At 40.1% G+C, this 16072-nt stretch overlaps 1 protein-coding gene and 1 non-coding gene across 2 annotated transcripts in view; both read right to left on the bottom strand.

Annotated features, from left to right (window-relative positions):
* The window catches only part of LOC122814267 (oxysterol-binding protein-related protein 8-like), a 716151-nt gene that overhangs the window by 599067 nt on the left and 101012 nt on the right, over nt 1–16072 (bottom strand). Inside the window, exons 2-3 of the mRNA XM_044086861.1 lie at nt 3960–4061; nt 1861–2064 (exon numbers count right to left, since the gene is read on the bottom strand). Coding sequence (XP_043942796.1) covers nt 1861–2064; nt 3960–4061 — 306 coding nt within the window. The remainder of the gene's footprint in view (nt 1–1860; nt 2065–3959; nt 4062–16072) is intronic.
* LOC122814643 lies at nt 14950–15056 on the bottom strand. Its single transcript, XR_006366850.1, has one exon. It is a non-coding gene; the product is annotated as a U6 spliceosomal RNA (small nuclear RNA).

Here is a 16072-nt window from a genome sequence, read left to right as displayed (position 1 = left end):
GAGTCAGCTTGAGAATCCCTGGTCAGAATCTCATTCCATTCAGCAACACATATATGGACAGAATCAACTTTCTTCAGAGCTGGAAGAAAAGCAAAGTCTGGGTGCTGCACAGATGCAGATATGACATCCTTGATGACCACCTTCAACAGAGAAGGGAATGATCAAAGCTCCTCCCCTTATACCACAGACACTCATTAAGACATTCCATAGAAAAAGAAATTGGAGCCAAGAGTGAGTCCTGAGAGAAATTCATGGGCCATAGGTTTTCTCTGCAAGAGACATAATCCTAAGGGGAGCTGTAGGTTGTGGAGGGTTACTTATAGGGCTTAAGCATAATGTGCTCTATATGTTCCAGATTCTTCACAGGAGAATAAGAGGGACACAGTCTCCTCCCCTCAACCAGTTTCAGCAGGGTCAAGTTCAAGTATGGAGTAAGGTTGCTATAGTAGGTTGACAGCATAATGTATACATGCCTAGTATCTGTTGAGAGGTAGTTGGGACACAAGGGTGTATCTGCAAAGGGCAACAAGGTGAAAAGAGAGGTCAGTACTAGACCCTGTGTTGAAATCCTACACTTGTGTAAACAGGTCACACTAGGCATATGCATAAAGTTGGAAGGCCTGAAATTTGATCCTGGTATGTAAGACTAGATGCACTCTCTTTACCTGGCTCGTCATCTTCTGCTAGAACCACAGAGAGTCCTGGGGTAAGAGTTCTTGGTCCCCATTATAACCAATGAGATAGGGCCATGTGAGTCAAAAGCAGGATTGTTTTGATCAGGTCAGCTGCAAACACACTCCAGCCAGTTGGCCAGGACAGTGGGGGCACTTGCACCCCAAGATGCATTCCACAAGGTGGTAATGGGCAGTACTCCCTCTAGGCCACTGGAACATTGAGCCCTTGCCAGTCATGAATCAGTCTACCACTGCTGAGGACTTGCAGGCCATTTATGAAATTTACATACTTCCAAGAGGTCTTTATAGAAGGGTACCATCCACTAAATTAGCCTTATGATGGTGCTGTGACAGAGGTCTAGGATTGGGCCATAAATTAAACCATCTCACCAAGCCTTATGTGAAGAGCTTTCTCCTGCCAACATCATCTTGTGCATGCAGGAGTCATGGTGTGCCATGCCATTGGGTGTTAAAGATGAACTGCTGGCACTTAGGGCAGTGCTTCACCTTGTGCTCCTCTCCTTGACAGTACAGAAGGTGCTAGCACTGGCTTGGGCTCCTTACTTTGCATCCACAGGCATACTTTGACAGCATCAGTGCATTGGTAAGTAAGCATAGAAAACTTTCACTTGTATAAGTCAGGACTTGAGTTTTAAATATAGAAGTGATGAAAATATGCTGCAGGGCAAGTTTTGTCCTTTTAATGTGGCATGTGAGACCACAGGATTCACTGGAATATTCTGCAAGTGTCCCAAGCATAGGAGCTTTAGACAAAAGCAGCAATAAACTGGAAAAGAAGATCAGATGAACTCAAAAGCAGATCCAGGAAGGAAGGGCCCTGGTGTTAGATCTTCTGTTTTTGTAAACCATTGACTGTAGTATCCCTTTACTCAAGCACCACAAATTTTCTGCCAAAGTCTTAAGTCCAACTTATCCCAAAGCAATATAGTGATATTAAAATGTAATTTCTAAAAGTGCTTCAACTGGTAGCATTATGCAGTCCCTAGTTTAAAAAAAAAATCAGAACTTTACTGACAGCTGAATGAAAAAACTGTTTACCAACAAAATTGTAAATACCAATATTTTAGAAAGCTAACCAGAAATCATGGATTTTGAATGCAATGCTAATATAAAACAAAACTGATGATTACTTTGTTTCATGATACTTCATCCTCTGTTGTCTTACCTTAACTGCCCAGATGGACTGTTTAAATGGATGATAGAGTTTAAAACAGAAACCATTTTTCTTTGATGGTCGTTCAATACATGCACAGGGATTCAATAGTACTGTCCCAACCCACTTATCATTTTTGGGGTTTTTATAAATAAGAAGTGCTCCGGGCTTCAGATCACACCATAGCTTGGTCCACTTTTTTAAGGTTCCTCGAATCTGTTGTAAAAAAAATGCAAGTTAATCTTCTGCAATAATATTATATTAGAAAGTCTCATTCACATTTTACTTGATTCCGAAGGTAAAAATTCCTTACCTTTAGTTGGAGAAAATAGTGAAGTAGAGATTGTTGGAAAGCAGAAATATCTAGTTGTTACTATGTACAGCAAAGACAAAACCAATGTCATAATAAAGAATATTAACAAGATAACAAGATATTAGGTCACTGTTTAGATTTATCACATACCTACAACCACATACCAAGCAAACCCCAGCTAACTCACGTCTCATACATACTGCTTTTAGACATTAAAATTATCAGGAAATATCATCAGCCTACTACAGATCAGGAAAAAAAAATCATTGCACAGCTTTTATTCCAAAGCCACCACTGTACAATACTAAGTTGCTTGAACTTCAACATTAACAGTAAGCATGTATCTCACTTCCAACAAAAATTCCTTTTTATACAATCATTTCGCACACTAGGATCCCTACTCTCCAGGTACACCGCTAGCAAGATCTCAGGTTAGTCAATAAACATTTGCTTCATAAAAACAAACCATCTAGCAAAATAGGTGGCAGCGTATGCAGTGACTACCTTACCAAGTAATTGAGCATACTGCAACTTGTTGTTAGATCAGACACTTACTTAACTCTTTAAAAATGCATGCAAAACCTGATGCAGTTATCCAACACACTGTAATCACACAGTATTACCTAATACTCTTTATCAACCCATGTGCTAATTTTTATTAATCTATTTGTTTCCCTACATGTCTTTTCCCTTCCCACCTGCTAGCCATCATATTTCCTCCAATTAATCCTGAGGCCATTTGTTTAATAAATTTAAGGATCTGCTCATATGGCAAGTCCTGATACTGGGTCCAATTCCATTTCAATACAGGATATGAGAAAAGCTCTGCAACCCTATCAACAATAGGCTACTGAACTATTTCTGAATGCTTTGGATATTAATTACACAATTTGATTTGTTACAATTAATTCTTCAAAAAATAAAGAATTACTAGATACTTGGAATATTAGGCAATTTCATAAAAGAAAAAAACAAAAGCAAAATAGTGGAAACCAGGTGGTAAGTTCTCCGTTGCTGGAATAACAATAAATAAACCAAAGAAGTAAGCTCTAGCAACGGACAGAGCCAGGCATATATAAGTTCCAAACTCCAGGTAGAAACTCACAAAATAGAACTGTGAAAACTAAAGTTCAAATTGTAAACAGACTCCAGGCGCAAAATGAAAACTAAAGTTCAAATTGTAGTCTGTTTACAATTTGAACTTTAGTTTTCTTTTGCGCCTGCAGTCTGTTTACAATTTGAACTTTAGTTTTCACAGTTCTATTTTGTGAGTTTCTACCTGGCTCTGTCCGTTGCTAGAGCTTACTTCTTTGATAAAAGAAAAAAAATAGAGGACCCCGTTTTCTCTTTCATCAGATATATCTGAGATTAACACACTGAAGAGTACTGGACCCATGACTGACCTGCGCTGTAACTGACTAGTCACTTTTCTTATTCATGACATTATCCATTCACCACAACCCTACCATTCAACTCTGCAGCAATTCAGCTCCTTAGTGTTGATGCTAAACCACCTCCACTAGTTGTCCTAGTGATCACAAGTGCAGCAGTGAGTGAAAGGTCCTGGTGAAGTCCAGGTATGTGAAAAAAGACTCAACAGTTAAGAATTGACAGCAACGTGAAGTTTAGGAATACCTTCTGAATTTAAAGTAAAATGAAAGCTATTGTAGTACAATAACTATGCATTTATTAATCTAAAGAGAATTATATTCAAGTGTTAATATTATGTACTTGTGTGTGTGTGTGTACATATATATATATATATATATATATATATATATATATATAAAAGACTAACCTTCAACCAGTCTTCCATCAGAGTACATGACGGATCATTAAAGATGTTGTAAAACTTTTTTCCAGCCTTCTTTTTCTTTTCTCTATAGTTTTCCTTTTGAACCTGGAAAATAAGGGTGTATACACAATAAATGTTAATGTCACTCTTATTGTTTATACAGCAACAGAATCATAAAAATATGAGTCAAGACACAGCATAAGGCACTAGAAAAATCATCCTTTGCTCAAAAGGATATTTATGAGATAGTCCATTAAAGAATAACTAAAATGCCCCCCTAAAAGCACTGATATGCACAAGCTTACCACATTCAGATAGACTTCAGACACATTCTCACCATGGCAGTTGGTCTATGTGATATCCTGCTTTGATGGGTCTTTTCTTGGGTATTATTTTGCCACATTCCCAACAAAGTGTGGGACACCAGAAACCCACCAGCAAAACATCCATTGTCAAGGTCTGTGACCGGTATGGCTGCTGAAATGGGAAGCCCCACCATTACATGGGTGGAGACAGTTCACAATTCCAGCGATTGATGTCAGTGATCTAACACAAACAGTAAGACCAAGACAGCACAGTGGCTCTGAAATTAATGTCAACTCCCGCCAAATCACAGCCCACTGCAACAGCTCCATCATTAGATATGCAAATGGCACCAAGAAGACTTTGACTGCCATCAAGCCCACCTGGTGCAGCAGGATCAGTGTTCAAACCCTGTGCTGCATCCTCACAGAGGTGGCCAAGGCTAAGAACCCCGAGGCCTAATCTAAGGTAGGAATAAATGGCATGGGAGTTAGTTTGAAGGTCTTCCTGTGAGATGAAGTCAAGAAGGACTTTTTCAGTTTACAAAGATCACAAAGACTGCATTCACAAGAATGCTCCCAAAACAGACTGCTTACAAGAAATCTTTGTGACCATGGATAGTGTGAGCAGGTGCTTGTCATCCAGGTAAAGGATCAACAGACAACCTTGCTCTTGCTCGACACCACCAGAATGATAAATATCTAGTGACTCTTGTCACTGAAAGTGCAAGAACTCCTTGGATGAGGCCAAAAGAAGTTATTCATCCAGATGCAAGAACACAAGCAATGTCTTTTCCTGCAACAGTTTGGTTAGCATGTCCAATAACCTGCAAAATATTTTCTGTGCTGAGGAAAACTACTATGACAGCATTTTGCAAAGAGATGCCACAAACCAGAAGACACTCCTGTGTGGATCCCAAATTCTGATGTGCCAAAAGACAGCTGTCATGACCAATTATGTCATTCACACTGTCCATAAAATGTAACTGCAAGATCCCAAACAGGATGAGCATCCAGAAATGGATATGCTGCTGGAAGATGCTGAGACCCAGAAAGGAATAAAACTCATCTGTCAGCCATGAGTAAAACTCCTTCACTGGGACAGCCTCTAAGACCCATTTTAGCAGCACAGTGCAGACTCAATACCTGCTCTAAGAGCATTACTGACAAGGACTGATCCATCAGCATTATTGTGGAAAGCCTTTTGAGTTCTAGAATGTATTTGAAGATGGCCAAACCTGGAAACCACTGACCTATTCTGATGGTTCCCCTAAGCTAAAGCAAATTTGGAAAACTTCCACTGCCTTCATCGGCAACACCACACAACAGTCAAGAGACACAGGAGGGATAATACTGTGTGGTACTTAATGCCCTTCTTCAAATGCTAAGGAGTCTCCTTTCTATTTTGTTGCTGTCTACAATTAGAAGATGAAGGGGCAAAAATGGCAGGATGTGGAACATAGAGGCCACCTACAAGTTAGATGGCTTGCTTCTGTGAAAGCAGATTAATGACCTAGCCCTGAGCAGCCCCCCCCCCCACACACACACACACAAAAATGGCACCTTGTTCTGGAGCTTCACCATGAAGGAGAACAATCACAGCTTTAGCAGAGTGCACAGCCTCATAGCTGAGTCTATAGTCGCAGTCAGTCCTCCAGTGCTGTCATGTTACACAAGGATGCAAGCTACCCCATAGTAGAGGCCATGTACAGGGTGTTACAAGGATCACCATTGAGGCAGATTTTGGAATGTGTTCTAATTTTTCAAGCAACTTCCTAACTAGGCCTCTTCTTCAGTAATACAGTGGCAAAATGATGTGGTCTTTGGAATTTATGCTGGACCAGGGAGATTATATGAGAGTCCTCTGAGTAAGCTCTGTGAGACAATCTTCCCTCTGGTCTGGTAACCTACAAAGGGAATGGACTTCTTAAGGTCAGTTGGAAAGAATTTCTGTGCCCCAGGATACAAGTTACATCCCTAATGACATCCAACAGTGAAGGAATGAATGAGAGCTCCTAAGGTGTCCTCCTTAGAAGCTCTACTATGTACTTCTGCAGGAAAGGAATAAGGGTAAGAGGTCAAGTCAAACTATTCTTATCAACCTCAAACCATCTCCAAAAGGAGGGAATCATCCAGATGGTAAAAAGATGGGAGAAAGCCTAATTGTCTTTCTCAGAGATGGTGGCCTCATGATTCTCTGAATCCTAAGTATGTATGAATGTTCAGCTTACAACAGAGTTTTTTTGTTTTTCTTACTATCTTGTGTTCCCCAATCATGACATACGTCACTACTTCAACTTGTCTTCATACTTATATTAGAAAAGTAATATTTTTTTAAAGTCGGCAATTGTCTGTGTGTGTGTGTGTGTGTGTGTGTGTGTGTGTGTGTGTGTGTGTGTGTGTGTGTGTCTATGTGTGCATATGTGTGTGTATGCGCGTGTCTGTGTGATTGTGCGTGTGTGTGTGTGTATATATATATATATATATATATATATATATATATATATATATATATATATTGCTGATGTTGATAAGTCACTGTTGCAGCATTCTTTACAACTGATATATCCTGCTATGGATAGCTGAATGTCCACCCAACTTACCAAAGCCTTTACATCACATGACAAGTGTAAGTGCCTAATCCTCGAAGTTCTTTGCTGCTAGTCTAAATGCTACATTTCCATTCATCCTGCAAGACATCTCTGCATTGCTTCAGCTACCAAGACTTCTAAAAGACTAGGGAAATCATATCAGATCCCTGTCAGGATCTCTTCCTTCCTATTTTTTCCTTTTAGGTTACTTTTTTTTTTCATGTCATCCAGGACGGGAAAATACGAGTTTGGGAGGCAGATTTCCCATAAGGAAAGATACAAGTGGCTTTTTTATTTGGGTGTTACACACGACCATATTCAGTGTGAAATCTGTCAGATGTTTGTCCCTAACACACTCTGCCTCCATTTACTTGGACAGCCAGAGTTTAAAACTTTTATCTCAGGTTACCATGGCTTCTGAATCCTCCTGCCTCAAAGTTCAGCCACTGCTTAAGAAAAAGCTAAAAAGATGCACAATGCATCTGTTGTTGTCCAGGCGTTGCCATCGGGTTGAATGAAAAAAGTACAGTTTGGCAAATAAACTTACCATAACAGTAGATGTCCACATGATCACTGCTGTAGTACCCTAAGCTATACACATTACATACTGCAAGCAAATAACAGCTGGCCAGTTTCTAAAGCTTCAGGGCACCTTCCACATACCCACACCATCAGGTAGCTTATGCTGAGCTGACAAAACAGACAGGTTTGGGCACCAAATTTTTCAGAGGTTTCCTCCTCTGGGGCTTTCAAGGCTTCGTGATCTGCTTGTGCTTTTCCTTTGTAGGGCAGATAAGTTACCTTTGGGGGGAAAGCATTACTTAAAAAATGTATATTTGTTTGATAACACTAGGAGTCACATGACAGAACTGTACCTGTAAATGGGCTTAAGTTGTTTAAAGTAATTAAAACATTTTTTCTGTGCAGTTGTGTTTATATTAATTCTTTGGAGTAGGCAAATGCTTTTAAATTGCTTTTTATTCTGTTTTTATCTGAAAAAACTGGCTTCTAAAGACTTTAAATAGCTATCAGCTTTTGCTGCTTGTTTTTCCAATGCCGCACCAATGGCACCATCCCATCTGCTTGCCTTAGGTTCCCACTGGACATTAAACAACTGGTTGTCATCCAGCCCATGAGATGCATCCCAAAGAAAGGAGGACCCTCCTCCACTGGGTCCTGCTGGCATATGGGCCCAATGGCAAACGCTAGGGGATGAACTGTAAATCCTGAGTACCCCTGATCCTTTTCAAGATAACTTAACAGCCTAGTCCCATGATCAGAATAGTCAACAAAATGCTTTAAATTTGTGCATCTTTTAGGCTGTTCTATTCAAGCTCATTATTGCATAGACAGAATTAAAAAAAAGAAAAACACTCTCTTAAAACCCTGGACATTATCTAAAACAAACACAAACTTCCAAAAATCTTTGCACTTTTCTGAATGCATGTATAATGCATTATAACTATTTTTTTCATGGCATGCAAATGATCTCTTCCTCAGACTTTTTACTATACAAAAATGTTCTGGCTGGTAAATAAATGCGGTGGAAATTTCATCTTGAAGCATAAATCACAACTTCCCTGAATTAATAAATCGCTATTAAAACTGAAAGCTCGAGCAGGTTTTCTGAGACTTTTTTAGCAGTTTTCTTAGTACTGTATCTCTTCATTATATTTTTGTCATTTATGTAAAACATTTTTTAACAAATTTTATTAATGGTTAAAAGTGAAAATTGGGTCGGTAGTGCTGCAAATGGCACATAACCTAAATGATGTATTTAAGGATACATGGAGTTTAAGTCTGATGAAGTCTTTGCTAACATGGACAAGTAATTCATTGTTTTTTATATTTAAATATATGTATGCATGCACTGACTCTAAGTGTTCTCCTTGAGGGTTGCAGTTGTGTAAACCAGCCACTTTAGGCCAGGGGTGTAGCTAGGATTTTCAAATTTGTACTCGCAGCTCTCAAACTGCTACCCCCCCTCCCCAGCCAAACTACGACCATTCTCGTAATTCACGGTTCGCTCTTTTAGTATCGATGAAGAGGCATTCGCTGTAATGCCTCTTCAGTAATATAATATAGATTCACTCAAACTCGGTTCCTTGAATTGAAAATAAACCTGAAAGTCAGTTCTTTGAAAAATGCAGCATGGTAGTTGGGGTAGAGGATTCATGCTTTTGTTTTCTGTAACTAAGGTAAAGGTTTTGAGCTTGAGTAAATTGCTAACCACCTGCTACCCCTAATTAGGGTGTTTCATTCACACACACACCCCACCTACCTTTTAGTGCAAGAAATATGGACAAAGCCTAAAATAAACAGAGACAGATATTAAATAATGTTCTCATGAACTTAGAAAGTTGCTAGAATAACAGGATTTGTGCTAGTATGAGAAAGCTGCTAGAATAACAGGATTTGTGGTAGTATGAATTTTTCTAAAGGACATGAACTCTGAAACTCAAATGTGTCATTATTTAGCAACTTCAGCCTTCAATGATTTTCTAGAAAATCACAAAATTTATGAGGAACAGACAAAAAATATGGGGCAAAAATCTGGACATTCTGCAAAATTTGGACAGTTAAGAGGTATGCTACCTACCACACACACACATACCTCTCAACCTCTTAGAGCAACAAACCCATAAATAAAACTGAGGCAAAGGCCCAAAAATAAAGACATTTTTTTTAAATATTGCTCTAATAAATTTAGAAAGATAATAGAATAGTAGTAGGTCTTGCATTAGTACGAATTTTCTGAACGGTATGAAATCTGAAACTCAAATGTCGGCCATTATTTTCTAACTTCAGTCTTTAATGATTTGCCACTAATTTGCCAGAAAACCGCAATTTTATGAAAAACGGACCAAAAATGTGATGCAAAAATATAAAATTGCCAGACAATACAGCTGGGAACCTGTCAAAGAAGGGACACCATTTTAATATGAGCACTGTTAACTTGAGCAGCTGACAAAATTAGAGAATCTTATGTCGCCTCACAGTAAGACGCTGTCCGGTTTGATTCTCAGCTAGAGGGTCTTCTGTGTGGAGACATGCGTGAATGGGCGTACCTTCTTTGAAGGTTGTGCGTCAGGGCTGGTAAATTGGCATGTAAAAATCAACTACCAATCATTAGCGGACCAGAGTTTCCGCTGTGGCGACCCCTAACCGGGAAAAGCCGAAAGACACAACACCATTCATTTCTGAAATAAAAGTAATGTATAACTCTGATCATTACAGTTATTTATAATTGTAAAGCCTCCACGTTTTCTTCCAAAATTGATATTTTGCGGAGGGATTATTATAGGGGAGCAACATTTTGAGCCAAAATTAGGGAAAGTTTTGAGGTTTGGATATTCCTAATTCTATAAAGCGATTTACTTGCACGTACCTCTCAACCTCTTAATGCAGGAAATCTGGACAATGCCAAATATATTGGGGGAACATACAAACAGTACTAAAAATTGATTTGTATAAACTTAAGACAGTTGATAGAATAACAGGTATAGGTCTTGAAGGTTATGACGTCTGAAACTTAATGTCTGTCATTATTTAGTGACTTCATTCTTAAATGATTTGCCAGAAAAGTTTTATTTTGCATTTTACAGCACGAACACCAATAAATATCTGCTAAACAAAGCAATGCAGTCTCACAATGAAACTAGACTTAGCATTAAAACTTCTCTGCCCTTGAAACTCACATTCATTGAAACCCACATTCAAAGAAAATACATTTTGCCAGTGGCAGATAAAGATTAACTTTGTGCTGTTTTCAAATCATAAGCCCCTTGCACATGGAACATACACGTGCTCTTTGATACACCTTCCTGATTGTATTAAATTATATTCCTTGTACAATACAGTATAGTTGTTAGAGAGCATTTTAAATTTACTGTTCTGAACATTTTTCCAGTAAACAATGAAACAAAATGCATGCACCAATAATGACAAAACAGCCCAATTCAGAACATTTCCATCATAAAAGTCTACTCAAACTTCTACAGTCCACCAGTATCAGTAAATATGCACAATCTCTGAACTAGTAAAAGCCATCTACATAATTACACATTAAAGAAATCTGTAACTAATGAAGAGGTTGCTGCTAGCAAACAACTTTATATTTCATTGTTTCATCTACAAATAAAGTGCCTGTTGCCCTTGAGGAATAAATTGCCTATGTTGCATTAAACAAGTGATACGCTAGTAATATTGCAATAGGGAATGGATGGCAAACTGATAACAGGTTCACAGTTACTACTAGATATCTTCGCCAAAAAGGACTACAGCATTCACCCCCCTTTACAACACAGTACAGTATCAGCAATGCAGCTACCTACTGTGGGAGAAGAACCCACAGCCTTCTGCATCAAAAGCAAGTACACTACCTGTTGTGCTATTAACAATATAAGCAGACTCAGCATAAGCAGCACTAAACTTTAGTTCCCCTGCAGCTCTCAGCTCCTTGTAAAATGTACTCAGCTGTATCTCTGAACTTTGCAGCACAAGAAATCTGGAAAAAGACAACATTTATTGGGGGGGGGGGGGCAAAAGCCCAAAAACCAGGGACACATTTTAAACATTGCTTGTATAATTTTGGAAAGTTGCTAGAATAAAACGCTGTGTTACCACCATGCATGTCTTGAACCTAGAACCATATGCACTACAGTCAGTGCAACATACCACTATGCTAAATCAGCAGTTTGAAAAATAGGAAGACTGAAACTTAATGGCTATTAGATAGCTCTCAACCTCTTAGCACAAAAAAACCTGGACAAACAAAGCCAATAATGAGGTAATACGAATTCAGTTCTCACTTCACACCTTAGCACAAAAAACCTGGACAAACAACAAAAATAATAATGGGGGAATACAACTTCAGTTCTCACTTCTCACCACAACTGGGGAATACAACTTCAGTTCTCACCATAACTCACAACTGTTAGAAATAAAAATCTGAACAAAGTTCAGAAATGGTGGTGGTTAGGGATTTTAGGTTCTTCTTACCCTGAAGCAAAGGTACAGGGCTTGAGCTTAAACATCTGTTGTATTATGTGGACACACACACACACACACACACACACACACACACACACACACTGCTCCATAATTTCCTGATCTGTTTCACACATACTCTCCTCACCTGATTGCTCCATACTTTCCTGATCCGTTTCCCGCTCGCATTCCTATCCGTTCACGATTGCTCCATTCAAGCTAATTTCCCTCACGCAGCCAGCCGGACATGACGTGAGCTCCCGTTCGCCGTCACTACAACACCCAGCATCCTTAAAGGAGCCATGATTGCTCTATTAAAGCTAAAGCTAATTTCCCGCTTGCAGCCAGCCGGACATGACGCGATGTGAGCTCCTGTTCGCCTTCACCACAACACCCAGCAAGCATCCTTAAAGGAGTCAACGCTGTTTGTAATTTTTTTAGTTAAAAAAGCTACCCCCTCTTCTAAAGAAGCTGTACAGTGTGTATTTCTCCCGACGTCCCTGCTTTAGGCATTAGCTGTAGTGAATAGTATCTATATAGGAGAACCTGTATCACAGACTTCACACCATGTTGGGGACAGTTGGTAATGCAGCAAATGTCACATGACCTAAGTGAAGTATTTAAGGATGAATGTAGTTTTAGTTTAATGAAGTCTTTGCTAACATGGACAAGTAATTCATAATTTTTTATATTTAAATATATGTATGCATGCACTGATTCTAAGTGGTGTCCTTCAGGGGAGTAGTTGTGTAAACCAACCACTTTAGGCATCAGCTGTAGTGAAAAAATACAGCCTCTAAGGGACCCGATAACATCCCAGGCTGCATCCTACATGAACTCAGGCAGGAACCTGCAGCACCATTAGGCACGATATTCAACCAATGCCTGAGTACTGCCTTCATCCCAGCCGAGTGGAGCACAGCCACTGTCATGCCATTGCACAGAGGTGGAGCGTCTACCAATCCAGGAAATTATAGACCCATTAGCCTAACTAACCTGATCTATTGGCCATGGAGTGGATTATCATGGACCTCATTTACAAGGACATTCGCGACCTCCAAACACTCAATCCCACACAGTTTGGTTTCGTCAGGGAGCAGTCATGCCTGTTAAATTTGGTCGACTTTTTTGATACAGTTATCAAATCCATGGATGAGGGGAAGATGGTGCACACTGCCTACCTTGACATGGCCAAAGCTTTTGATACTATTCCCCACTCAGGTATAATAAATAAACTCTCTCATCTAGACATCAATCCATATGTTACTAGATGGGTAGCAAACTGGCTCACTGATAGAACCCACCTAGTCAAAATAGGGGAAGCCACCTCAAGCAGTAGACCCATAATGAGTGGTGTACCTCAGGGATCGACCTTGGAGCCTCTGTTGTTTAGAATATACTTTTCTGAGGTGCAGACCAAAACCAGTGGGCTATGGCTGACCAAGTTTGCAGATGACTGCAAGTTGGGCACCATCATCAATTCCCCTAGTGATGTGGACATCCTCCAAGAGGGTCTCACCCAAACAAATGGCTGGTGCCAGAAATATGGCCTCAAACTGAATGACAGAAAATGCATCATCATCCCCTTTGGAGAGAGTGACATCTCCACAAATTATCACATTAATAACAAGATCCTAAGCAAGCAATCAGTCGTGAGGGACTTGGGCACCCAGGTTGATAGCAAACTGATTTTTGACCACCATATTGCCTCTGTTGTATGGAAAGCTTTCTACATAGCTCACCTCATTAGTAACGGTATCTGATCTAGGGACAAAGAGATCATAACATCCCTGTATTCTTCCCTTATAAGACCCATTTTTGAGTATAATGCCCCTTTCAGCATGTACCTCACAAAGGGCATGTAGAAGCTGGAGAGACCACAGAGGCTCCTCACTAGGAGAATCCAGGGCCTCAAACATCTACCCTACACGGATAGGCTAAAAGCTGTGTCCCTGTACTCAGTCTCATACAGACTCCTCAGAGGTGACCTCTGTCTGGCATACAAATCAATCTTAGACCCTGCCTTGATGGGACTGCTGCATATCCACAAGACAGCCTCCACTCGAGTAACCCGCACACATGACCTCAGCCTGGTCTGTGACATCAATAGGACTTGTTGGCAGGACAGATTTGTGTCCCAGAGACTCCCTTTTCTGTAAAATAGACTCCATTTTCCATGTCAAGCAGAGTACCTCATTAACCATTTTTAAGTGCAACCTGGATAACTGGATGGGAAACAGAAAATACACCCCTGGGATTCCACCTGTGTTCCTGCTGGGCAAGGGCATCAGGTGCTGACTTGTCAGAACATGTAAAAAATTCTTGGCTAGGCTTGTAAGGGCCTCAGGGACAACAGCCTAATAACTTCCTATGATCCTATGAACAGTATCTATATAGAAGACAAAATCAGGAACCCAAAGTTGTTTCAAAACTCAATCACCAAACAAATCCACTCCACATTCTGAAGTTCTGATGAAGTCCCTCATTAGGGAAGAAAGCACTTAACTTGAATAAACTTGCTGCTATTGGATCCTGTGTTGGTGGAGTGGATTTGTTTGGTGATCTATATATGAGAACCTGGATCTTCACACCATGTTGGGGACAGTCACTTGATGGTATAAAAATTGTCTCTAGATGATTTGGTCACAATTAATAATGTCAGCAAAAATGGATGTGGGTCTTTGTTGTTGATAAGTGGGCTGAGGACCCAGCCTACTCCACCCTACACTATGGATCCGTGCCAACATGGGAAAGATCTATGTGACACTACTAGCCACTGTGTGCCCAACATAAAGCCCAAAAGTCATGGGTCAATAAGCAAGCTGATGTTCACTTGCCAAGCCTGGGTTACCTGGGATAGCTCTGTTGAGCGAATACCGAACATAAAACCTGCCACACATGAATAAAGGATTGCTACCCTGAATCTAGGTTCACTGACATTACACAGCTTTGAAGTGAATGGCATGGTGGTAAGGAGCAGAATGGGCATCTTGTGTATCCAGGAGACAAAGTGGAAATGCAGTGCTGCAAAGCTACATAGGTTCATAGATGGCTAATGACCACAAGGGCCTTTTTAAGCCTAGCCATGCATCCCAAATCTTTGACAAGTTTAAAAATATGGAACGCTTTACGAATTTGTGTGCCATCTTTGCTCAGGGCCCATGCTAATCTTCTCTGTATCATTTCAATTTTAGTATATGTACTGCCAAAAAAAGCACATAAACATATATAAAATAAACACCTGTGTCCTAGTTCGAACCCAAGACCATTGCACCTGTAGGGTGCTGCATTAACCCGCCATGCCACACAGCTGATAGCTTGGGATCAGAGGAAATATATACTAGAAATAGTGCTGGAATGTCTTGAGGGATTGTCTTCTGAAGACAGTGAGGAATGTCATCAGAATTAGTGATAGAAGTATGGAAATTAAATTCCAGTCTAAAGGTAGGGCAGTATACACAGGGTCATATATTAGTACTAGCCTAACTTCCCTTGTGGGCCATTTTAAGCCTAATTAATTACCCATTGTGAGAATTAAACCCTGCACCTTGTGTTTAAAGGTAAACACCTTAACCATTATGCCAACTTTTCACCTATAATTTCAGCCTATACCTCATAGCAGGGTTGTGATTGTGAGGAACATAGTGCATTTTAGCAGCAGTAGCAGGACCTGCTAGATAAAGCAGGACAACAGGAGTTGTAGGTGATAATGGGACTTGAATGTTCTTGTCAAGACAAACATAACAGGATATAAGGGCTGCCTAGGCCCACATGGGTGAGCCAACAGGAATAAAGAAGAAGAGGACTTTCTAGACTTCTATCTGGTGAACAGCTTGACGGTGGCCAACAAATGGTTCAGCAAGACAGACAGTCATAAGATGACATAGATGAGTGGTCACCATGCAACTCTGGTGGACGTCTTCCTAGAAAGGAAAGGGCATTAGGGAAGAAACACAGATTGCAAAAACACCCCAATGAAATGAAAAAAGAAAAAGATCCCATCACAGAAGATGAACAGCTCTAAGGAAAATGAAGTCAAGGAAAGCAGCACGGTCAGTTGAGGTCATGCCAGATATGATCAAGATACTGTCTGAGTTAGGGATGAAATGGCTTCTGAGGGTACTCATAGCAGTATGGAGAGAAAGGCATATCTCAGATTACTGGATAATAAGCACCCCTGTGTCAGTGTATAAGAACAAAGAGGAAATTTACAACTCTGGACAGTTTATCAGTA

The sequence above is a fragment of the Protopterus annectens genome, chromosome 10.part0 (genome assembly GCF_019279795.1).
Source record: "Protopterus annectens isolate FY-2018-M chromosome 10.part0, PAN1.0, whole genome shotgun sequence".
In the NCBI taxonomy this organism is placed as follows: domain Eukaryota; kingdom Metazoa; phylum Chordata; order Ceratodontiformes; family Protopteridae; genus Protopterus; species Protopterus annectens.
This window is presented reverse-complemented; position numbering and strand designations above follow the sequence as displayed.